The 25698-nt window shown below is 37.5% G+C and overlaps 3 protein-coding genes across 5 annotated transcripts; all 3 read left to right on the forward strand.

The window, feature by feature from the left end:
• Positions 1–1840: 1840 nt before the first annotated feature.
• LOC103700895 (50S ribosomal protein L18) lies at positions 1841–5397 on the forward strand. Its single transcript, XM_039120096.1, has 5 exons — positions 1841–2005; positions 2085–2257; positions 2341–2429; positions 3377–3532; positions 5122–5397. Exons 2-5 carry the CDS (start codon positions 2143–2145, stop codon positions 5275–5277), a joined length of 516 nt encoding a protein of 171 aa, XP_038976024.1. The 5' UTR covers positions 1841–2005; positions 2085–2142; the 3' UTR covers positions 5278–5397.
• A 617-nt stretch (positions 5398–6014) lies between these two features.
• Positions 6015–7270, forward strand: LOC103700896 (protein DMP8-like). Its single transcript, XM_008782797.4, has one exon. The coding sequence runs from the start codon at positions 6398–6400 to the stop codon at positions 7112–7114; it is 717 nt and encodes a 238-aa protein (XP_008781019.2). The 5' UTR covers positions 6015–6397; the 3' UTR covers positions 7115–7270.
• Positions 7271–10488: 3218 nt separating this feature from the next.
• LOC103700406 lies at positions 10489–25102 on the forward strand. 3 transcript variants are annotated; one of them, XM_026802089.2, is made up of 9 exons: positions 10646–10814; positions 10911–10942; positions 11031–11433; positions 12673–12744; positions 13091–13155; positions 13304–13460; positions 22153–22233; positions 22321–22413; positions 24719–25102. In XM_026802089.2, the coding sequence occupies exons 3-9, from the start codon at positions 11152–11154 to the stop codon at positions 24839–24841; spliced, it is 873 nt and encodes a 290-aa protein (XP_026657890.2). In that variant the 5' UTR covers positions 10646–10814; positions 10911–10942; positions 11031–11151; the 3' UTR covers positions 24842–25102. The 3 variants fall into 3 exon arrangements, with proteins under 3 accessions (XP_008780577.2, XP_008780583.2, XP_026657890.2); XM_008782355.4 differs by lacking the exons at positions 10646–10814; positions 10911–10942 and adding an exon at positions 10489–10595; XM_008782361.4 differs by lacking the exons at positions 10646–10814; positions 10911–10942 and adding an exon at positions 10489–10595 and having other exon boundaries at positions 22324–22413.
• The last annotated feature ends 596 nt before the right edge of the window (positions 25103–25698 follow it).

Raw genomic sequence — 25698 nt, forward strand, 5'->3', positions numbered from 1 at the left:
CATCCGGTTCGGCGTGCCACGTGCCAGAACAAAGCCAATGGCGTGTATCACGAGGGTGGGATGATCATTAAAAAATTTATTACATGCGGTAAACAAGGGCCTACAATGATCTTTGAGTCCTGAGATAAATGAAAGAGGAGAATCAGAGGCATACTTTTGAAAAAAAATATATATCTTTTATTATTCTCTGAATCCGGTTGAGTAACTGGAAGAAATTATTTTTTTCTTTTAATAAAATCAGTTTATAACATTGAAAAATATAAGAAAATAACAAATAATAGTAAAACAATAATGATATTCTTTTTTCGATTGTTGTTCTCTAAACAAAAAATCATTCAAATTGTACAAACTTTTTTTTAAAAAAAATGCCATAAGGATTTAAATTTTAATAGAATTTTTTTTATAAAAAAGATACAAATGGTTTCTTTTGCATTCCTTGGAAGAGTTCCTTTGATGATCATAAGCAAATTCTACATGGACTCGGCCCAAAGCCTCAATAAAAATAAATAGAGTTTAGGATTGAGGTGCGGCCTATGATCAGCTATATAATTTGATGCAACAATGGCTTAACAAATTTTATTGTGTCTTCCCTCTTTTACATCAAAAAAAAACAAATATACATAATGTTATAATATATAAATCTATTATACAGGTCGGTGCCATTACTCGTTCCGTTATTATATATTTAACACAACAAAGTGAATAAAAGAATTCCATAGAGAACCCTCCATAATACATCATATAAACAGCCCCCTTTGGGATGGGTCCACCCTTTTGGGGCTCCCTCCAAATATGGAGAGAGTTTGTGTTACTTAGAAAACGCTGAAGAACAGTTATGGTGGAAAGTAAAGCCGCAGCACACACACATAAGAGAGGGAGAGTAGGAAAAGAGAGAAGAAGAAAAAGAGAAGAAATAAAGAATAGAGAGAGATGGATAGCCAAGGTTTAAGAACATCATTATTTCATGATAATGGCCAACTAGAAAACTAGGTCATTATCAATTTCTAGTGTGACAAACCTGTGTTATTAAATTAAGCATGGGTAATTATGCTTCTAAAAACTTTATTAAATATTTTGCATTATCTATACATGCTGAAAATATATTTTCATTATTAATAGATGTTTTTTGTGTTGTTTTATTTATTCAGAATAAAAATCGAACTTAAAAGTAAACCTCTCTTTAGTCCATGCACTTCAATAACATAATTACCTCCTGATAGTGCGCCATGCCAAAACTATTTGGTTAGTATTTAGGCTTAAACATTAAAAAAATAAAGATGGATATAGGATTAAAAAAAAAGAAGATGTATAGCACTCAGGGCCCTTCTGTTTGATATAGTGGCCATCTAAGGCTATATACCACTCTCTGCAGTGCAAATCGTGTACTGCAGGAGATCCATGCTCTTCTCATAAGAAGTAGACGATGTAGTTTCATTCACACAAAGAATAATATATAAAGCACAAATGTGCCTACCCTTTTGCTTCCATTACAGATGGAGCGGGTAAATAAAAGAAGAAAAATATCTGGCCAATTGAATACAAATTATGTAACTGAGATAACAAAGAGGGGGGGGAGAGAGAGAGGGGGGAGAGGGAGAGGGAGAGGGAGAGAGAGAGGAGAGAGAGAGAGAGAGAGAGATGGGCAAATGTCTCCAGGAGCCACAGCCCAAAAAAAAGAAAAGCAATGGGAAAGGTAGAGAAGAGAGCAGAAGGGATGTTACAAAACGGGAGCCCAAACCCAGCCCACCCCAACTTAGGGTTGGTTACATAATTGGGCGGGCCGGCCCACAGCAACCCAACACCAGCCGCCGGCCGCCAAAAAAAAAAACCTCCCTTTCGCGGATGAGCCATTAAGCCGTAACTCGTCTCTGTTGTGGTGATAAAAAAGAGTGCACGTATACTGCCGCCACTCCTGGTTCCAAAACAACTAGCTTTCTATTTCCATGCCAGGGTCGTCGATGAGTCATTCTTTGGGATTTTACGCAACATCCTGCACAGCCCAAGGGTCTCCCATAACATTGAATCTCTAGCTTGTATGTTGATCCCGTGCATGGTCGGTAATTAGCTTGCTGTAGGTGTTGCAGGCTGGGTGTTTGGTAAAATTCCTCAGGGAGCAAGTGCTCGCTGAAGTTGTGTGGTTTCATGGCTCTGCTTCCCGTTCCACTTGGCCAGGCGCTCAGGCTCAGCTCAATCGTCTCCGAGAGGTGTACGAATCCATTCTACAGCAGTCCGTCGCTTGCATTCCCCCGCAGACCACGTAAGCTTTAGTCCTTCTAACATGTTGGTTTTTTGTTCTGTATAAGAAATTCTACAAGATGGTCATTCCCTTTGCTTCTGTAGGGCCCTCTCATTCGTTTCTTAGAATTGAAGCGAGGAACATCACTCGAACAGAGAATGCGAAGGTCAGAAACCGGAGGATGCGAAGAAAGGTATGGCTCCTGTGCAGCTGTGCTGGTATCGGTAGCATTTTGGCTCAGTCAGTTGAAGGATGCTGTTGAATGATTAGGTTTCGAGGATTTCTGATATGGATTTCAAATGCGAGTAAAAAGAAAAAAGAAAGAAAGAAATTTATAAGGTAATATAATAATTACAACAAAATGACAAGTCCTGGATACAATTGGTTCAAATCCACGTATCTTTTTAACAGCATGAGAAGAGTTAGTTGATATTTCGCTCATCATTTCTACATCAAATGAAAGTTGATACTTAAGTGGGTGCAGGTCAACTTAATTTATACTGGCAGTTTATTTAGATATAAGAAGATAAGAATACAAGCAATACCAAATGTAGAGGTTTGGAAGAACCATAACAAGCAACTAAGTAAGCTCTTTCCTGCAGGCAAAGAAGTCTGTAACCTGATTAACTCCCTCTATCATGTAGCTAATGGAACTCTCTCCATGTCTCCCTCATCAAAAGTAAAGCAAACTCCACAAATGATTTCTTAGGATGCCAAGTTTTTTTTTTTTCTTTTTCATCTAAAACAATCTCTCTATGTTCTCCCAGTAAGCTCTTCTATTAATTTGTATATCTCATGTGGACAAGTTTGCCAATTAACAGTAAGTTTTAGGTTCTGGAGAATGTTATGGCATCTTTACTTAGCTGGTCTGTACACTGTATGTATCTATGCTCATGAAAGATTTCAGTTGATGTATTCTTATAGTTTCATTTCCGCAAAATTGATAGTTTTAAATTTAACAACGAAAATCCATATCTTGTGTAATTTGACTTGGTTTTGCTAGCTCGCAAAACTTAGTTTTGTTCTAACTATGTCATGTTTTTTACATTTATTGATTTACTTTACTCCCTTAATACATTTGTTTTCTGCCTAGAATAAAAATGTGCATTATGACTTACTTCATTTTGATCTTTTGCCTAGTTCAATGGCTCGCCTACTAAGCCAAGGCTCTCAGTATTTTGTTCAAACAAACAACTGTATGCTATGCTCGTTGATGATCAAAATAAGAAGACTCTCTTTTATGCAAGCACCTTACAGAAATCTATCCATGAAACTTGCTCTTGTAGCAGCACTATAGTAAGTGTATTTATATCTCTTTTCTAGCAGATAAAGGTGCTCAGTTCTTATGTTGTACTTATTTCTTCGTGAAGTAGTGTCATTTCAAACAATGGCATGTCTAGGTGGATGTGTAATAGTCATTGTATCAATGTTATGAAAATAGATTATAATTCACAATCCTAATCTTAGTCATAACTGATACTTTGGGACAATCTGCCTTGCAGATTTCACTTTTGGTCAGAAAATAATTTGAATTAGTACTCTATTGTTGATACTTACCAATGAAACCATCTAAGACTAAATGATATGTAAACTTAAAATTGAGTTCATATTAGTTTCAATACAGTTTGTGGAATCAAAATGAGAGATTTTATAATTTTAACTTTGTTTTTTTTGATGAATGCCTCAACATAACATTTAGGACTTTGGCTAAATAGAGTTGATGCATCCTTAAATATCAATTCAAATAACAAGCTTTAGCATTATTTTTCAATGCAAACCCATGAGTAATATGTTTGCATCATTGAAGGACGTAGGAAAGTGTTTTAAAAACATGTATTTTATATTTTTGCAGGTTTAGCCATGGTTTTAGAAGAATGAAACATAATTTTGTTGTGCGCTCCTCTCCCCACCTTTTTGTTGGTTTCTCGGTATTTTTATTAGTGGTTTGATCTAGGAAGATCAACGGACTCGATGTGGATCACTTTGACCACTATGAGGACTGGACAGGGTCTAGGAGTAAGATATATCATATTAGGAAGCCGATTCGCGTGCCAAATTTTCGGAGGTTATAACTTGGTTGTTCGACGTCCGATTGAGGTGCTTTTTTTAAAAAAAAAATCGAATAATTTTTTGATCCCAATGATGTATTGTTGTCCTTTAAAGATATGGTGCACTGAGCAGTCTAGGCCATCTGGGCCCTAAATAGGCCAATCAATGTAAAAAAAAAAAAAATTCAAGAAAGACTTTGATTGTGCATATCTCCCAATCTGAGAAAATTTAGGTGAAATGGTTGAAGACAAAGTCAATGTAGAATCGAGATCTACCTTTTATAAATTTTAGCTTTTCATGATTATTTCTACTGATCATATCTATTTTAGGAAAGTTATATCATTTTCAACTAAAAAAGGAATCCGATCCGAATTGTGCAAAGGCGGACCTCATTCTATAAGTAGAGGATATTTAACTTAATTTTGAGTTGATTGATAAAAGAAGAAGAGACTTAAACTCTATTTTCACAAATATTTCTATTTTTTTAGACTTTTTTAAAAGATTTGAGTTGAGCAAGTTGAGGAAATTAATTCATTCTCTCTAATCAAATCAGTGGTTGGTATTTCTTAATTATTCTAATGATTATATTCATTTGAATTTCATGTAGGAATTATTTGGCAATGCAGAATAATTTTGTATCAAATAATACCTTCATTTAATGGTTCGACATTGCATATTGTTCAAATCATTTTTCATCCTCTCTCTTCTAACTCCCAAAATTTTGTGGTTCATAAATTTCTTTTTGATATACAAAAATTTTTGAGTTAATTGCCTCTCTGTATCATATTAACTAATCTCTAACCATGATTGAGAAATTTGCTGAAATTTGACCACAGGAAGCTGCTCAAAGGGTTGGTGAGGAGCTTGTCAAGGCATGCAAGGATCTAGATATCTCTGAGATATCATCTTATGATCGCAATGGATTTGCTCGAGGGGAAAGAATGGCAGCATTCGAGATTCCAATCTCTCATCATGGATTCTTACCACGTTAGCTGATATATTTCCCATTCTAAATATATTTGTTTTTGTTCAGTGATGATATTGTAGGCTTTTGAGAAACATGTCAGAACGACGGCTAAAAAGCTTGCAGTATATAGAAGCCTCTTTGACAATCTCATCTCCCGAATAATTCTTTGCCTTAATTTCTTTTGTAAACTGTATTCTCTTGCAAGTTTTCTCAAAATCTAAAACCAGCGGCACAGAAACAGTATTAGGTCAAAATGCCTCCAGTATAAGGTGATGACGATAAGACAATAGTGTCAGCATTGCATTAGGTCCTATATAAATCAATTTTGTTTTGTAAATTATTACACTATATATCATAGAGTGAGAGGTTATATTTTTCCAAAAACAAACACAGGGATAATCATAATTGATCTCGTGGTTACAAAAAATCAAGAGCCTTCTGAAATTCCCATAAAATATTTATGGCTTTCATTGGAGCAACGCCTCCAAAATCACCATATTAATTTATTAGATTTTTTGCATGAATGCCCTCCTAAATATTAAATTTTGTATGAATATTCTTCTAAATTAATATTTGCATATATATCATTGTAAAACACTTATTTTGCTATTATGTTCTTTTTTTAATCCTTATTTTTGCATATATATCAATACCATCTAATGTCGTTACAAAATTACCAGTTTCAAATTAAAATGACTAAAATGTCCTTAATGGGTAGATTACAAAAAAAACATTTATAATACGATCGTGATGGGAGATAAAAAAAAATAATTTCAAAATTTTACTTTATTTTTAATTAAAATAAATATAGTTTTTGTTAACGATATTAGAATGACCGTTATATTAGGGGCATTTGTATAAAACTAGTATTTTTACGGGGATATTGAAATAAATATAAATTTTAAGAGAATATTTACGTAAATTTAAATTTTTAGAAAGTTATCCATGTAAAAAAATTCTAATTTGTTTTTATTTGGATTAGCCAAAGCCATTCTGCCCTGCATCGTGAAAACAGCGTCAAAATTCCCAGCCAAAATGGGTTGGACCAAGTTGTACATCTGTGATCGGTTTCCTCATTCAAAGTCCGTCACGGAGGGAACAGTTAACTAGCCGTTGCCGCCGCTATTCAAATTCTGAAGCAGGCAATGCAATCTCTCCCCCAACCACAACTGGGAATACGCTCTCGCCTCTACCCCCGCCTTTCCTTCCTCCTTGGGTGCTTGGAATCCTGCGGAGAAATGGACCAACCAGTTGAGACCGTTGTAGATCAGCCATCTTTGTTTCCTTCCTCTCCTCGGCCGACACCGGCCACCACCAGTCGGAAGCGGAAAGTGGTGGCAAAAAGCTTGCAAAAGACACTCTCAAAGACCTCCATGCTCGCTCGCTTCCTCCCAACGGGCACCCTCCTCACCTTCGAGATGCTCCTCCCACCTGTCTCCGGTGATGGGTCATGCTCCCCGGCGAGCACGACAATGATGCACGTCCTCCTCGGCCTCTGCACCATCTCTTGCTTCTTCTTCCACTTCACCGACAGCTTCCATGGCCCTGATGGCAAGGTCTACTATGGATTTGTGACTCCAAGGGGCCTTGCAGTCTTCAAGCCCGGCCTCGGAGTTGAGGTCCCAAAGGATGACCGGTATCGTATGGGGTTCGTCGACCTAGTGCATGCAGCCATGGCGGTGATGGTTTTCTCGGCGATCGCGTTGTCCGATCACCGGGTCACCAACTGCCTGTTCCCAGGGAGAGCAAAGGAGATGGATGAGGTGATGGAGAGCTTCCCGTTGATGGTGGGTGTGGTGTGCAGTGGTCTGTTTCTTGTCTTCCCCGCCACTCGCTCTGGAGTAGGGTGCACGCCCTCATGATCGACATCATTGATGCCAAGGAGATCTGCTGCAGTTGGGTGGTTGGATGAAGAATACTGTTGTGAAGCGTTCTAAATTGAAGCTCCAAGCAAGCAAAGTGCTCTTTGTAATATTTAAACTGAGTGATTGTATTTATATATATCATCATGATTGTGAGATAGGGCCATGAATTTAATTTTAGTCATGTAAAGTAGAAACCAATTGATCGAAAATATGGATCATCAGCAATAGTGAGGTACACCGAAGTACAGTAAGAATTGGCAATCCTGTTCGAGTGAACAGTGTTTTATACTATAGTTTTTTGTTAGATGTATTTAGTATTTTTCCATTAGACATTTTTGTAGATCTCCATTCTTAGGCTTTAAATTAATATACACTAAGCACCCGTTTAGTATAGTTTTTATTTCAAAAAATCTAAGGGAAAAAAGAATTAAAAAAAATATATTTACAGGTAAATACAGTAGAAGTAAAAAAATTTCTTCAGCAAACATAGGGGCATATGAACTTATTGGTAGAGTCTTGAGAAAGAATATATGAGGATATAAAGTCTGCTGGCAAAAATGATATAAGGCCACACTGGTGAAAATGAACTGGTAGTCGTAGGAACATCATCTCTATCCTATAATGCAGGCTCAAGAGGTTACTGTATCTTCGAGTTCGACTTTAATTTATATTCCTTTAGAATATTAAGATAGAGCCTAGGATGTCTTTATTTCTGTCCTTTCCTACTCTAACTCACCATCTTCATATTTGGACCATCATCTCTTGCCAGCCATTTATCGTATCTATTTCTTGATGCATCAAGCCGTATGTATTACATATGCACAGTGCTACTATAAATATAATAAGGATAAAATGTATAATTTTTTAATGAAAAATAAGGATAGCATGCATTCATCTATTGAAGAAATCCACGATAATTTGATCAAATCATCTCTTCCCATGTTTAAGAAATAAAATTATTTTTTAATTTAATTAAAAAAAAGATTCTATGGCAGTTTTTTTTTGAAAAAAAAAAAGAATTATAGCTGTTTAAAACTTTTGCAAATGCCGGATGGATGCAAGAATAAAGTTCGTCGTCTCGGTACCGGATTCTGTACCAGTGCCACACTAGCACAATATCGATATGGTACGGTATAAAATTTTTTTGGTATGCCGAATATTGGTACACCATCCATACCGAATACTGGTATCGAACTAGTACGACACGATATGCCCCATACTGCTCTGTTCGGACCGGTAGAGATGGGCATCGGGCCGTGCCGGGGCCGGCCCGGCCTAAACCCACCGGGCCACAGACCAAACGGGTCGTGCCTAGCCCGGCCTGTTACTAAACGGGCCATGCCTGGCACGGCCCGCTTAACCTAAAGGCTAAGCCCGGCTCGGCCCTAGGCCCGTGGGGTGGCGGGCCATGTCGGGCCCGGCACGGGCTGTGCCAGGCACGAGATGGGCGGTGCCTGGCACGGCCTGTCTGTCCAAAAAAAAATAGCCATTATGGGTGGCCCATAACGGCTATTTTTTTGGCCCATAATGGCTATTTGTAGCTTTTTACCCATTTTGCTCCTCCCAACAACCAATAAAACGGCTAATTTGAGGGGTATTTTGGGGGAAAAATTGGAGTCCTATAAATACTCCTTTTCTCCCTCATTCTCACCACACCAAACCAACTCTTCTCTCCTTCTCTACTACTATTATTTCTCTCTTCTAGCAATATTTAGCAAGTGCTCTAGGCTTCTAGCAATTTAATTTTTAGTTTGCATTTAGTTTGATCCAAGAGTTAAATTGAATGGCGTACTAATTTTACTTGATGCATATTGTGAAAATATGATTCAAGATTCTGAACCTGCTAAAATTGAGGTAACACAACTTCTTTATGATATTTATGCTATATATGATGAAAAAATTCGTGGATCTGGATTCTCCGTGTAAAGCTCTATTTCTTCTTCTAGTAGTTCTCGTTCGTTATCTATTTTTTCATTCATTACACAGAGAAAACATATACATGCTTCAAGTTTATCTTCATCTTCTTCATCTTTAAGTAGTGAACTAGAATTTTATTTATGAAATGATCTTCAGTCTGCATATAATAAAAATCAAATAGAGAGACTAGATGTATTATCTTGGTGAAAAAGTGTTAAAAATCAATATCCTATTATGTCTGCAATTGCACGCAATATTTTAGTTGTGTCGATGTCCACAGTAGCATCGGAATCTGCTTTTAGTGCAGGTCGGCATGTTCTTGACGAAAAGAGAAATATGATGACTGACGAAATGGTTGAGATGCTTCTCTGCTTCAAAGATTGGTTGGATGCTGAGGCGAGACTTCAAGATAAAGGTGGACATGATACAATATCCTCTGATGATGATTATACAAACACTACTAAATAATGAATACTGATGATTAGTAAGATTTGATCATTTATTTTTATTTCTTAATTTTTATAATTGTACATTTTTTTTTTTAATTATTAAAGTGAGTCATCTCTATTTTTTCTCCTTTCTTATTATATTCTGGAGGTCAGACCAAACCTCCCTTCATGTACCATTTTGATTTAAATTAATAAACTGGTAGGGGTCTATGCCAAACCCTCCACCATTAAGGTGGCTTTATATTAATAAATTCTTAGTTCCCAACATTTATTAATTTATTAAAAAAATTTATAAATAAAAAATTTTATTTCCATTTATTTTAAGGGGGACGAGCCATGCCTGGCTCGGCCCAAGCCTTTGTGGGCCGTGCCGGGCCCGGTTCAGGCCCTTATGGGCCGTTCCAGGCTGGCCCGCGAGCCGTGCCGTGCTTGGCCCACGAATCGTGCTAGCCCAGGCCCTTATGGGCCATGCCGGACTCAGCTCGCAAGCCAGAAATCCTTAACCTAGCCCGGCCCTCTTTTATGAGCCGTGCCTAGCACAGCCCGCTTCGTGCCGGGCCATGGGTGGCCCAGCCCAATGCCCACCTCTACGGACCGGTACAGCATATCATGTGCAACAATGGTAGGCAAATATTCATTCCGTACTCAAACATGTTGCCATATTATTGAGGATCTCCTTTTCTTAAATTACGAAAATACCCTCGTAACTTCAATCCAATAACGGCAACCGAGCCCCCAGAAAACCTCTTAGCGACGCTCGGTGGCCTATACGACAAAAAACTAGAAGGATAAGGGTAATTAAGTAATTATGAATTAATTTCTATTTTCCGACTTAAAACTTGGCTTTATATATCGAGCCTTCCCAGCCGTCTAAGGCTAATTGGGAACAAGCCACGGGGTCAGTTCAAACGTGACACGTTGACGACGTCTGACGTCCGTTAATTTGTCTTCTAATAAATCCTCTCTCCCCGTCAAGCGAACGTTATAAACCGAAGGCCCTGGGGCACCAAGCCACGTCACCCGGGAGCTATAAAAGGGAAGTCTTCTTTCTTTTCCCGTCCGTTTCAGAGCGAGGCAGGCGAGGGGGCTCTCTCTCATCGAGAGCTTCCGAGGTATGGCCATTTCCGTTTCTCCGCTCGTTTGATCCTATGTGTTTTCCTCAATTCTTCTAGGTGGGAATGTAATCATTTGTGGAGATGGATCGTGTTCGAAAAATCCTTTTGATTTGATGTGCTTTTGTGTTGCGGTCGGCCATTTCTACGGTTTTCTTCGTGCATTTGGATCTTTCTAGGGTTTCTGGTTGTTTTTTCTTGGATTCTTCTTTCGGGAAGGTGATTTTTGTTTTACTTCTCATGCTTCCGTTGAGGATTTTCTTGTATTTGATCAGATTTCTAGGTTTTTAATTCCTTGACATGCTTGTGCTCTAGGGTTTCTCTCGGCGAAAATTGGCTGTGTTGAGGTGGCCTTCTTCGCTGTTTGTAGATTTCTTTAGCTTTTCTAGGGAAGTCTTGCCGTTATTGAGATATGGACCTTTGTTATTCATGCAGGAAAGGTGAAAAATAGGTTGGGAAATTCGGAATTGGTGAAGTGATTCTAGCGTTCAAATACAGGAAAGGAGTGGCCTTTACTGTTATTTGTTATAGATGTTCTGGTGAGAAAGATTTGACAATGGGAGATCATCTGGTGTTGAATGTTGACCCTCTCGTGAAGCTTGAGACCGTTGAATCTCAGGCAGGGAAGGCTTCAGAATCTTCTGGAGAAGCTGTGCATGGTTCACTTCCATCTGTTGCTTCCTCTTCGGTGGTAGCTTCTGTTGGTGATGAGGGGAAGGAGTACTCGGGTGCTGAGGAAGAGGAGCCACTCATTCAGACGGTGGAGTGTCGCATTTGCCAGGAGGAGGACCATGTTAAAAACCTGGAGATACCGTGTGCATGCAGTGGAAGTCTGAAGGTTTCTGATTTTTTTAAGCAATAAAAAAGCTCTCGTTTTCTTTATCCTTGATGTTAACATGATATTGGCTGGTGTTGGTATGGTTCATAAACTGCTGTTAGTAAGGTTCATAAACTGTTCTATTGGTAACTTTCCTCGAAATCATGCTTCCATTAGATAATTGCTCAATTTCTCGGATTTTCTAGCTTAGTCATTGTAATGCAGGAGCGCAGTGTTGTGGCATTATTGTTATCTTGTGAAGTTATTAGGTCTTGGTGTGCTGATTGGTTGATAGCCTAGTTTGATATGGTCGGGTATATCCATCTTGATGTTGAAATTCTGTGGTTCTGAGTCTTGTCGCATAACTACAATTTTGTGTCATCTTGGTTGTTGCTGTTTTGTACATTAGCTGCTTTTGAGAATAGATAGGTTTCTAGGTTGAATCATTGAGAACTGTTAAGATTCAAACTATCTTGTTTCTAACGTCTAGGATTTGATTTTGTCACTCAGAAATGATGAATTCTTGGATTTCTGTGCTTCTACTTCCTCTAAGATTTTGAGCTAGGACATATATTTACTTTAATGTAGGACACATAAGGTTATTTAGCAGCCATTCTAATGTTTGCATTATGATGTTTCTATGTGGTAGATCCAATTTTTTATTCTTTAGTTCTCAAATAAGTTTTCATCCTGTCCTTGTCCCCATTCCTGCAGTGGGTAACAAATATCTGCATGCAGGCTTTCCACTGCATAGAGCTGGTTTTTTTTTTTTTATGTATTTGTATGGCCTAGCTATGGCTATATAATTGCATAATTGACATATTGTGTACAGTGCAAAAACTACCCACATACATCTGTCAAGAAAATGCTATGTTTCTTACCATCAGGGAAATTTACCTTTGAACTCAAGTAAATCCTACTACTGCTTAGTTCGAAGTAGTCACTGTGAATAGTAATATCTTGAAATATGGATATTGCCATTAGCTTTTAAAGCCCCCGGTAATCTGCCGTTAACTATAATCTGATGCCTGTTAAAATGTGGATAGTAGAAGTGCCAGTTATACTTGCAAAATATCAGTTATGTTTGTACTCAAGATAATCATTTTTTGGAAATAGTTTTTAATTTCTACCATTTTATCATGATGCTTATTTGCATCCGTTTAAATACCAATATTCTACTTTATCATGATGCTTATTCGCGTCTGTTTATACCAATATTCTACTTATGGGAGCTTACTTTGCTTATTGTGCCATATACAGTATGCTCATAGAACATGTGTACAGCGCTGGTGCAATGAGAAAGGAGATATAACTTGTGAGATTTGTCATGAGGTGAGTTGCAATTCTTTATGTAATTACTTAATAAATACATGGATATTGCTTCAACTTCTGTGAGAATACATATACTCTATCTTTTGATACTTGGGAATTATATCGTTCATTTGCTTCAATGTCCCATTAGGCTCTCCATCTGGTGGAAGGATGTATCACACAATTCAATTTGTTGAATCCCACTATGTTATGTAAATTTTAAAGTTTTATTATTTTCAGTGTCGTGGTTACTTATATACTTTAATGATATATCTATTATCTTAACTTTTCTGTCTGATAGATGAGTTAGGTTATCTTTTATTTTCAAACTGAATGTTTATGATAGATCTTTCTATATGATTTGCAGCAATACAAGTCTGGGTACACTGCACCTCCCCGAGCAAACCCAGATGAGACCACCATTGACATCAGGCAAGTGGTACATGTATTTCTTGCAGAACCATCTAAAAGATAAAAGCAAAATAATGCTTTTTGCCACTAAGTGTTTCAATATTTATCACTAAGTGGTTACTTTTGCATCATTTAGTTCAATTTGATGATCCTTCTGCTTGATTGGCAGTGGAGGTTGGACTATTACAGGCACCCCGTTGGATCTGCGTGATCCTCGGCTCCTTGCTGTGGCTGCAGCGCAACGCCGTTTTCTTGAAGCTGAGTATGATGAATTTGCTGCTACAAATGCCAGTGGTGCTGCATTTTGCCGCTCTGCTGCTCTGATTGTGAGCCTTATGCTGCCCTGGAAATACAAATGATGCTTTATTTTGGGTTGAACATATGAGATTTACATGGAAATTAGTTTTCAAGATAGTCTATATCCTATTTATGTACTTTTCTATGTTTATTTTTTGAGAAGAAGTCTTTCATACAATTAAATTTGATTTTCTAATTAGTTATACTCTAAAATAAATATTTCTTAAAACAATTTTTTTGAATACCATGCTATCTGAAAGGTTCATTTTCTTATGTTATTTACGGACATGTCAATAGTAACACATGGAGAGATTCTCATGTTTGTCTTTTTCAGTGTTGTTTGCTAAGTAAAATGGCAATACAGTGCTAATTAGGCAAGATGAGTTTTTTTCTTTTTAAATAAGTTCAAGGATGATTCTGAAAAGGAAAATTTTTGTGACCTTATTTTCATTTTGCACCACTTTCCACTGAATTACAGGATGCGCAGGTTCAGAACTCTTTTTCTTTGAAAGTAATTGAACTTAAGGTTTCAGATTGGCCAATATCTTAACCAAGACATCAGTTTGTCTTGGTATCAGGCATGTACCAGTACAATATTTATGAAGTGTTGGCCATTATAATTTCAGCAATTATAAGCCGAAATATCACAACATATCAGCCAATGATGGTTACATCGGTATATTCATCATTAGAGTTAATTGATTTCCTGTGATGGTTGGAGATGGTTGGAAAATTGTGAGAATAGAGAGATCATAGAAGATGCAAACCCATCAATGAGAAGTCTCAACGATGGATGTTGGACGATCCAACAAATAGATTTGTTGATTTGGTAATGAGATTTGTCGTTCTAGAAGCCATGTTTGTAATCAATGATTCAAATCCTAGTGGACATGCCATGAAATGTTGTAATGGAGAACCATCCCAGGTGTCGAGATGGCGGTGCATTTGTTCCGTGGAAAAACTGGGATGATGCCCTCCTACAAGATTTGAATCATTATCTGTAATGCCTTTGAGGAACTGAAGTAGATCATGCGGTGTACGCCATAGGAGATGATAACAGAAGGTGGTGGTAGAGGGACCACCATGATCGAATGGATGGGAACTCAAAAACGATGAGAAGGGAGAAGAGGAGAGGCTCTATGATCAAGTGGAGAGGCAAATCTCAAGGTTGAACAAAAAGGTAAGGAGAAGAAAGGGGATGATGGATGAATGCATGTCTTCGATGGTCACTTGGTGGAGTGGGCATACCGTGTTGGTTCAAAAAAGGGAAAGAGGAGAATAAAATGAAAGGAAGGGCTTTTAAGGGAAGATGGCCATGCTTCAACAATATTGCAAACTTTCTTGCCCTCATGGCCTTTGGACATGCCTAAATGTTGCTAAAAAATGTGATATTGCTGGTCGGCTGGTCCTTTTTAAGATTTTTTGGCTTCTAAACTTGGCCAAGATAAATCAATATCTTGATTCACCTCAGTATCGATCTCCCTCTAAGATGACTAAGATTACAAGAATTAAAACCCTTGCTTGAAGTTTATCAAGGGTTGAAATCTCATGCATACTTAGCTCATATCAGCCTCTGCATACCAACGTGCCCTGGAATTGGATGAGCTATGCACATATCACACTATATCGCTCGTCTTGTGTTGTATCTTTCACATGGAGGTGTATCTCCCTCGTGTCGAGGTGTATTGATCCTATGCCAATCCCCATATTGCTCAATACACTTTTTTATTTTATTTTTGGTTATTTCTACCAAGTCATATTGAGGCGTACCACCCCCTTGTCAAGGATTGTACTATACTGGATAACCATTGGTATGGTACCAATCCATAAGTTTGAATCCTTGATTTAGATTATGGCACATGCTTTCACATGGATGAGTTAGAAAATAAGTATTTGACGGATTGGTGTAATCCCATCAATTGAGATTGTTTACAATAGAGTTGCAAAGATGCCATGTTTTAGTTTATATATTCTTTCTTAATCATTTATTATAATGTGAATATGGCAAGGTTTATTTACTAAAGGAAGAATATTTAAAATGGGATTTGGGGTGGTCCTGACATATGGGAGTTGTTGTCCATACAAATGGAGGCTCCAGGGAGATTATAATAGATATGGGAGTTTTAGATGGGCATCCACTTTAATTTATCAAGGAACCAAGGTAATGTATTGGTATTTTGTTTTATATTAGTCATGGTTGGCTGCAACCTGTAAATTAAAGCTACAGAACTAAATTGAAAAGAATAGGACAAAACAAATAATATAATACATACGTAATACAAACATAAAAAAAAAACTTCCGCAGAAAATTGTCACTTTGAAATTTTGAAAAAATGAAAATATAGAGGGGAAGAGTGGGATATGAGAAGCTGAATAAAACAATAATGTGTACATGAGATGGGTTTTATTTGGCTAGAAGTATGTTAAATTGGACTATTTACAGAACCATTAATTAGTCAGGTGTAATTAAAGGTAATTAAAAGGAGACATTCAAGAGAAAGTATTTAAGTAGCGATTAAGGAGAAATTTGAAATGAGTAAAAGTCAAATATTAGCAGACAAAGAAGGCCGAAAGTGGATCAGGTATTATTATTTCCCTATTTGCATATCCACACTTATTAGGTGAATAGGAATACACATGAGGATTGTAATTGGATGCTAAATTCTATATCCATATTTGTTCTAATTGGAGATGGACGTGAACTAGATATTAACAATACAAATACAAATATGGATATAAAATATGATAAGGTAAAACATTGTAGAATATTATTCTACTTTATATTTTATTAATCCAAGTTAGGTACACGAGATTTTCAACTTTCCTTTTTTCTAAAACGAGCAATTCATTGTACACACATTTCTCTATATTAGGGGATCCACTTGATCGTGCTACACTTCTGTTGGATCTAATAATCTTTTGAGCTACAAACTTTAGGTCAAAGAGTTGATTGTTAGTTGTTCAAGAATGCAAGCCACTAAGTTAAAGACATCACTTTATGGAACTAAAGTTGGAAACATATTGATATGGTCACTTATTACTTGCTGGAGTTTACAAGAATTATTTAAATCTATAGAGGGCTAAGTAACTATTTGGATACTAATATGATATTTAATAGAAGAACCTACTTTTTCTTTGGTGGATATAGATGTTAGTCAGATGCTAAAAATTTTCATACGTGTATGGATAAACATGAATATAGAAGTGGATCAGATTGGATATTGTCATATCCATTCCAACCCCCATGGACCAAGGGTGAGGGAGGGATGGTAGGTGAGTAGGATATGGAAAGAGGGAGAGAGAGATGGGAGATCTGGTCTCTAATTGTGTGTTTTTGTATGTGTGTGTGTGTGAGAGAGAGAGCATTTAGATGGGAATTTAAGTGTAAGAGATACAGTCCGGGATTTTATTAATAGGCAGGGTTGGACATGGTTTGAGTAGGTACAAGTTAGGAGCCAACCCAACCTTGGTTAGTGTGCAAGAGATTTACAAGGGTCTTTTAACTTCAATACTATATGGGATATCAATATTAGGTGGATGCGGCATCTTAAGGCTCATGGTGTGCTATTTGCTTCATGTGGAAATTGGCATGGGAACGGCTTCCTGCATTTGAGCTTTTGCACCATCGTGGCCTCACTTCTCCCATGTGCCAATGCTGCCAATTTTAGAATTAAGTATATTGGTCATTTGTTCTTCCATTGTCCCAAGGTTCGTCTTTGGGATCTTGCCAACTTAGTTGCCTATTTGATCGAATGTTGGCGATCGCTAAGGAATTCCTTATTGCTCCTACTGCCTCAAATCTAACATGGCATGTGCTTAGACTAATCTAAACTATATTCTATGGCAAATTTGGAACAATGAACTATTTCAGAATTCCTGCTACCACGCAATAAGTTTTGCATTAGGCCCTTATCTTGGCTAATGAATACCATGACTTTGTTGAGGCTAAGTCACATTAGCAGCTCAGCCTCTGGGGTTCCCCTACTAAACTATCTTTGAGATCTGCATCGTCAACCATCATATAGCGGGAACCCCCTAATCGGGTTGTATCAAAGTTAACTTCGATTGGTCTACCTCTTATCTTCTAGTGCAGGATTTATAGTTCAAGATCATTGTAAGCGACCTCTATTGGCAAGTGCTATTCCTTTACATACCTCTATACTAAGGTCTGTCGAATCAATATCGAGGCTCGTACTGGCTATCGACATGTTCAGCATAGTATGGGCCCTCGTTGTGCCATTCTAGGGTGTTCCAAAATGGGGAGGGGGAGAGGAAGAGAGAGGAGGAGAGGGAGAGGGAGAGGGAGAGGGAGGAAGGGTAGGGAGAGGGGGGTAGGCTCTGATTGGATGCCAGGAGCAAATGTAGGCATGGTGATGAATCCCCTTAGATCAGCTAGGATATGGTGGGATGGCTTAGATCGAGAGTGGCTTGACCATGCAAGAGGGGGCTAATGTTCGCCGAGGGAGGGCTGGAATTCGAGGAGGGCCTTTGTGGACACCAGGGAGGGGGGAAGGCTTATCAGTGACGACCGGCGTGGAAGAGAGGTGAGCGGTGTTCAATGTCAAAATGAACAAGAGAGTCCCTTCAAGTTCTCGAGCCATCAAACTGGGAGGGGAGATTTTATAGCTGAACCAACCCTAAACCATTCCGACTTGGCATCTGTTTCGTTTGGTATGGGCTGAGCCATTTGGTTCGGTCCAATTTGGCGACCATTGCTCCGTACCTTTAGTGGGGTTGACAACTACTTGAAGGGGGATCTCTATCGCAATTTTATCACTCCATGCTACACAAATCTGGTTGGAAGGGGACGTTATCGACTGAGCATCCTTACTTGATGGACCTCTGGAACACTGCTCGCGCACACCCCCCCTGCAGGACTTCTGATCTTCACATATCTTTCTAGAGGGTAGTTAACCTGTTGAATTCCTTGCCAGTGTTGTAACTATTTATGCCCCACCGATCTTCTAATCTATATTAATTTTCCAACATACCTTATGTGTTTGGTTACTATTGATGCCATGGGAACTTTGTACTATAGACTACTATAGGGAGCCTCCCGCATACCTACCCCAAAAAAAGCAAAATGAACCTGCAAATAGTCTATTAATTAACATCATGTGTCAACAAAACCCAAAGGAATGAACTATAATTTCTTGGATGTAACATTTTATAAGAGGAAACTTAATGGTTTATTCGACAAAGCAAAAATTAATGTCGATCATAAGCTACCATATATCACTTATTTATGTATAACCATAATCGTCCAACTTTGTGCCACCTATTTGGGAAAGCTTTATGGATGCTCATTTGCCAAGCGTTCCTATTTAGGACCATCGTAGATGCTATTTCAGTTTTGATTTGCTTAATATACTATACGACCAATTTGGATTTGCTTAAATTTGGTTACTTGACCAAATCATCCAACTAGGTGTTAAAAATCGAGAGCCATAAAAAACTCAATCTTTGCTTTGAGGTCAATTTGGTTTGGTTTAAGGTTCGTTAAATCGGTACTGGAAGGGGCACCGGATGACAACTAGTTTAGCACAATATGGGTTTGTATGGTGTTGTTCCGAGGCATACCGGTATAAGGACAGCTGGAGAGGGAGGGGAAGAGGGAGGAGAGAGAGGAAGGGAGCATGAAAGGAAGGGAGAGAGAAAGGGAGGGAGAGAGAGGGAGACGAAAGGGGAGAGAGGGAGAGGGAGGGACTTGAGAGTCCTCATCGACAAGAGGTTGTGATGCAGCACAGGGTACAACCATCAGGTACTATGACCAGCTAGACTATGCTAAGCATTGCAGGATTCTAACATATTTTCTTATTGTTGAGTACTATTTTGAGTATAATTGTATGTCGGGTTTAATGTCCAAATTAGGGTTAGGGGACCATGTTCTGTAAATATGCATCTAATGCTTTATAAGGGCTAGCCTTTTGACATAGTAATATTTTTGAGAGAATTTGCTTCACCAAGCGAAGGGTTTTTCAATTCAATTTACTTTTATTTGTGTGTTAATCTTTGAGGTGCAATCTCATCGATCAAATTGTCCCTTATTTCTTTTCCTGCCATGTAAGGTTGCCCTTGTTTTGTATCAAAATAGGGGATGCCCTAATTTATTTTTTTTTTGTAAATTCAGAATTGAAATCAGCAAACAATTTGCCGACTTCGGAAAGTCGGGCAAATCGTTTCCTGATTTCAATTCAAAATTTACAAAAAAAAAGGGTTGCGCTGTTTCGTAACGAAACTAGGGCAACCCTCTATTTTTGGCAGGAGGGAGAGGGAGAGAGAGGGAGGGAGAGGAAGAGGGAGGAAGGCTGGGAGAGAGAGGGAGGGAGGGAGAGGAAGAGGGAGGAAGGTAGGGAGATACAGGGCTTGAAAGCCCTTGTCATTCATCGATAGGGGGAGAGAGGGATAGACGTACCTGGCCACAACATCATTGTCGTCATCGAATTGGCTGCGGAACGAAGTGAAGTGGGTCCAGTTCTAAACCGAATATAAGAGATGAATCATGTTGGTAATCGTCCAATCCAGTTCGATACTCCCCAAACCGGCTGGTTCGACATTTTCGAACCGGCCAGTTTGGCATGGTTCAACAAACCTTGGTTTGGTTCTTAGGTTGCCCTTGAACCATGTGCACTCTTATTTGCAAGGACACAATTCATCCTCTATCCTTAAGGACGAAGTATAAGTCATATATGTCAAAGGATAATTTACTAAAATGAATATAGTTGTATTGTTGAAGCAATAATATAAATTTAGTTCCAATTGCACCTATCATTTTTATTATGAGGGATGGTAGTGTGGTTCATGTTAATAAACCCGTGTGCACAAATTTTTTTTAAAAAAATGAATGTTCATGAATTTAAATCATTCTTTGAGATGTTATTGATGGTTTTTTTTAAATTTTGCAATATATACATAGAATATCTTAAAAGTTCTTACTTGAGATGATCGTGTATTTAGATACTAATCTTTATTTATGACTTAGTTATGATGCACTAATTTATTCAAATTTTTATGATGAAATAAGTTTCCAAGTATGACATAAATCATTGGGCTAGGCCTTGAATTAAAGAAAAAACTTAGAAACTTATCTCAAATACATGCTAGAAATGTAATCCGGACCACCTATCCCAAGTTTCTTTGCAGAGCCCTCCAGCATTAAAGCATTGAACGCTTTTATTTTTATAAATGAATTTGGTTTATTCTCTAAACCATAGAGAGAATGCATCACCATTTTTTTAAAAAATTTAAGCTTCTTCCTCCAAAGTTGTCTCCTCTTTCTATCTAGTCCACATTCCCTCTCTTTCTCTGTGCTTTGCCTCTACAAATAGAGAAAGGATTGTGGCCGTTGGGGTGGAAACGAGCCAAACACAAGCCAGGCCAAACCTAGCTCTAGCTCAGCTCTTTTCATATTTGAGTCGAGCTCAAGCTATTCACAAATAGCTTGTTTAACGGATCTAGTGAAAATTTAAGATCATTTGAGGAACTAAAGTAATATATAAGATATAAATTTTTAATATATTAGTATTTCTAGCTAATTTGAGCTGAACTCATGTTAGCTTGCAGCCTTATTGTGGGCAAGAGAAAAAGGATAAGCCTTACATGAAGTTGCTAATCCTGATATAGTTTGATTTGGTCGTTAGGATATTCAAGTTTATCAGCTTCCTTATTGACAAAGAATCAGATTTTAAAGGTTTCCTTTCTTGAACGAAGGTCAGGGACCAATTTGAAAATGGTGAATGAGTATATTGGGAACGAAAAGTAAGGGTGTTTTGGGAAAGACTGAAGATGAAATCATAATAGAATATTTCTAAATTCAAAACTCTTATTTTGTTATTCAGTATAGATTATCCTCAGAGATGTGCATCTGTGAGAGCTCCCAGGCTTTAAGGATGGGCAATGGCTTGAAGGAGTTTGTGTTGTAATATTAGAAGCTCAATAATGGAAGGAGTTGGCCAATTTCAATTAGGAGGAAATGGACCACTATATGAAACAAATTATTACTTAATTTTCATTCATGGTTTAGAATATCTGATGGGTTAAGTGGTAACTCAACTTGTCCATAGACTATTTTGCAAGGTTCACAGCACTGTACCGCCTAAACTGGGTGTACCGTAATGGTACCAAACTGACCACTGTGCAAGTGTATTGACACTGTACCAACATGGTGCTGGTATGGAGACCATTACCGAGATCGCGAACTTTGCAATCTTGCATTTTAAGATGTAGTTTTAAAACTTTGAATTGGTTGTTTGAAATTCCATGCCCATGCTATCTTTGAAGTTTTCATTTGTCGACAAATAGCAATTAAGCACTGTTTGAAGAGTCTGCATGCAGAAGTTTCTAAAGTAAATAGTAGAATAATATAATTTGGTGATGTTACATGTTCAAAGGATGTCATATAATAGTAGAGGCATATGTGCAAATTTTAGATTTTGAGGGGGTATATATGTAGGTTTCAGAGTTTTCAGGAGGAATATATGCACTTTTCACTTTGGAGGGGTAAATAAGAAGATGGGCTTCACTTCACCAGCTAGCTAGTGAGTTTTAGGATATTTTCTTCACTTTTATCTCTGTAGTTCACTTGATTATATAAGGCAGCTTGTTTTAACTATACTTTGTGGGTTTCTGTGAGTTATGCATTTTTATAATTTGGAATCAGACTTACTGATTTAAAGACTGAAGTTTCAGGATTCTAATCTTTGCTTGTTTTTTCTTCCCCAGTTAATGGCTCTTCTGCTGTTGAGGCATGCACTCACCTTCACCAATGGTGATGGAGATGATGATGCTTCCACAGTGTTTTCTGTAAGTGAGATCATTAAATGTTCTCTTTCAATATTTGTTTTTATGGTTTAGCCTTCAGTCTGTGTCTTACATTCTTTTCATCGTTAGCAGCTTTTCGTGCTGCGTGCTGCTGGGTTTTTGTTGCCATGCTATATCATGGCATGGGCTGTAAGTATTCTGCAGCGTCGAAGGCAGAGACAGGTAGTACACCAATTGTAAAGTAGAGATTATAGAGTTAAATATCTATTTTTCTCTTTTCCTGCCTCTCAAGAAGTATAATAAGTTTCTGATCTGTTTATAGAGGTTCTGTACCCTTGGGGGGGATATATGCTTACAGATAACTTGTACTTGTAAATTTCCATAATTGATGGCATAATGTTGTTACATTATGAATTGAGTGGCATGGCTTTATTAAGACAATTATTTAATAGGCTTAGAAAACAGGAAGATGAATCTTAATACTGCTGTCTCTTACTCTGAGATGTTATTGTACTAAACTTGAGAAGCCTTAAAAGTTAGCACTTGGTTCTTCATTTGCTTCATCCTGATAACACCTTCTGGAAAAGGATAAATGTGATGTCTTCTACAAATTCTACAATATCAGGCTGGTATTATAATGCTTGTAATATAACAGTGAAGGTTTATTATTCTCAAGCAATATTATTTTTTATGAGTCGAGTGATTTGAAACATCATTATATAAGCCTTCTTTTAGTTACTATGAAAAATCATTATTTGTTAGCTTGGTGAATAATTATATATCATAAATGAAACATTTCTTTTTCCTACTTTAATTATAATGCTTAAACTTGAAAGGAGGATATCTTTCAACTTTTAACTACTTGGAGTTCCTCTTTTCTTTTTTTTCCCTTTATCTTGCTCCTTTTTTACTGGATATGTACTCCAACAATTTTTGACTGAAATTATTATTCTGAGAAAGAAAAGAAAATATACATTTTGATCATGACTACAGCCTGTTGGATAATTCATACGAGATGAACCTTTTTCCCTAAATCAGTATACCTTTCCTAACCACGATTATTGTGGGGGAGAATAACATTTTTTAGTCATGAATGAAAACAATTTTATTCTTTTGATTAATAACTTCATCTCTGTTCATGTCAAATCAACATGTTCTGCTGCAGTTGTGGACCCTAGAAATGATAAAAATGGGCTTACCACAATTGATGTTTCTGTTATCCAAAATGGGGCTTTTGAGCCTCTTAGACCTGCAGACAGATCATAAACTTGTTTCTCAAGTATAGACATGTGATAATTTGCCTTCCTGTTTTGTCTTCCCAGATTCCATTTCCAGTCCACGTATGACTGCATTAGTGATGCCAAGCTCACAAATAATGTAGAGGACAACTGCTTAAACTCATGAATATTAGAGAACAACTGCTTAAACTCATGAATATTGTTGTGGTTTTAAATCTCTCTAGTGCATCCATATTTCTTTTTATAACCTTTCCAAGATAACCTGTAACTCTCCGTGTGGAACCACAGTGAGTTCATCCTGTATGCAATTTTAATTAATGCATCAAACTTATATGCAAATCAATGAATATGAAGCAGCAAAAGCATGAAATAGAGATGGTTTCTCCATATACAGCAATACAACGTAACCATAACTGACGAGTTTACCTCCACTGTTCTAGATATGCTTTGTGAGCTCTTCTTTTTTAGTCATCTTTATTAAGTTTTTCCTAAGTTTACAGTTATGGCCATGTTTCCCTTGGTTTTCTCTACCTTTCGTATTAAGGGTGCATTTTTCCTCATGCCTCTGGATGGTTTGCATACAGACAGAGTGCTGATTCCATCATTCAACAAAAACATAACAAATGATGGAGAGAAGTGAAAGAGGAATCTTGAGGACCAAAAATATAAGATAAATCGCCTCCCAGGTGACTTTAGAGTTCAATTCATTGATCATGATCTGCATGTCCTGAACTATGTATGGACCAAAATTCATCAAATTTGAGTACTTCTAGATTTCAGGTCAACTCAAAGCTATCTTTAAGTCAGAACTGCGTGTTTATTTGTTCGATACATAGGTGTAACATGCCCAAGACATTTTGATTTCGCTTTTTAGGCATTATAAGTGCTGCAAATTGTTACTGGTAGTTTGGAGTATTGATTTGTATGGTGCATCATTTGCTTTGCACTGAGCTGAATCTCTCTCTCTCTCTCTCTCTGTGCGCGCGCGCGCGCTTGATATAGTGTAACAATGCTATAGTCTCCTAAAAACACTACACTTTCTGCTAAAGTTCTTTGCATATGTGTCTCCATATCTCATGTGCGGGGACGTGTGATGGTGAAACAGTGTTAGGGTCTCTTAAAAGCACTTAATTTCTGCCCAGGTTCGTTGTGTGTATGCCTGTCACCATATTTCTATAATATCCATATTTGATGCAGGATAGTTATTTTTTATTTCAATACACCTGTTTTCTTTTCCTGTTTAAATTTGCAACTGACTTGCATTTTTTTTTTTTTTTCTATTTGATCAGGAGGCTGCTGCTTTGGCAGCAACTGAAGTGGCATTCATTCTTCAGTCTGGTGAGGGGAGGGGCCTGCATTTTACCATAGCACCTGAGTCACCCACAACTCCACAACAAGAGCCACATGAGTAGAGGTCTTCCAGTAAATCATGCAATACATATCATGTTATTTATATGAAAAATTATCAGGAACCAGTCTATGGCTGTGAACTATTAAACTGGCACCGGTGATAAGTGGATATTTGAAAATCTTAGAAATTTCCCGTGAAATTTGGTTTCTGTTTTGATGCATTCAGTTAGCTTTCCATGTGATATTCGTATCAGCGAACAATTGTAAGGAATGTTTAACCTCAAAGACTCAAGCTGCATAGAACAATGGGTGCATGTTTGGTAGGAGAGAGTTGTACTTTGGAATGAGAATTTGGAGTAAGAATTGAGATGAGTGACTCTCTTTGCAGCCGTTTGGCTGGGGAAAGTTCCATTTCAACTCAGAGAATTGTCTCAATCTTCTAAAACTTATGATTTCAGGGATGGACCAAGCGACGAACCAAATGCATTGGGAGATATGGTCATTTCAATTTCTATTTCAATCAATTTTGATTTTAATTGTGAACCAAGTGCACCTTAAAATTTATTTTTCTCTATTTAGATAGGTGCAAACATAGCCAAGGAAACATGATTAACATACTTTAATGTGTGTGGTCTCCAAGTTTGCGGACTTCTGAAGCCTCCCAGTTCGGCCATTTTTGGTTGACAGAGCAGTTTCAAAAATGTTCCAGTCCAAACCAAACAAGTCAATTTATTGAGGCTTAGATCTAGAAATCTAATCTGTTTCATATGAATTGGATTTGGATTGTATGAAAGTCAACTCAAACCAAAAATGACCTGAAACTAATTATTTATATATCTAAACCCATATTTTGGACCTTTTGAATTAAAGGAATTAATGTGCTAGCCGACTTTAAAAAATAAAAAAATAAAATGCAAAC

This window comes from Phoenix dactylifera, unplaced genomic scaffold (genome assembly GCF_009389715.1).
Source record: "Phoenix dactylifera cultivar Barhee BC4 unplaced genomic scaffold, palm_55x_up_171113_PBpolish2nd_filt_p 000713F, whole genome shotgun sequence".
Taxonomy (NCBI): domain Eukaryota; kingdom Viridiplantae; phylum Streptophyta; class Magnoliopsida; order Arecales; family Arecaceae; genus Phoenix; species Phoenix dactylifera.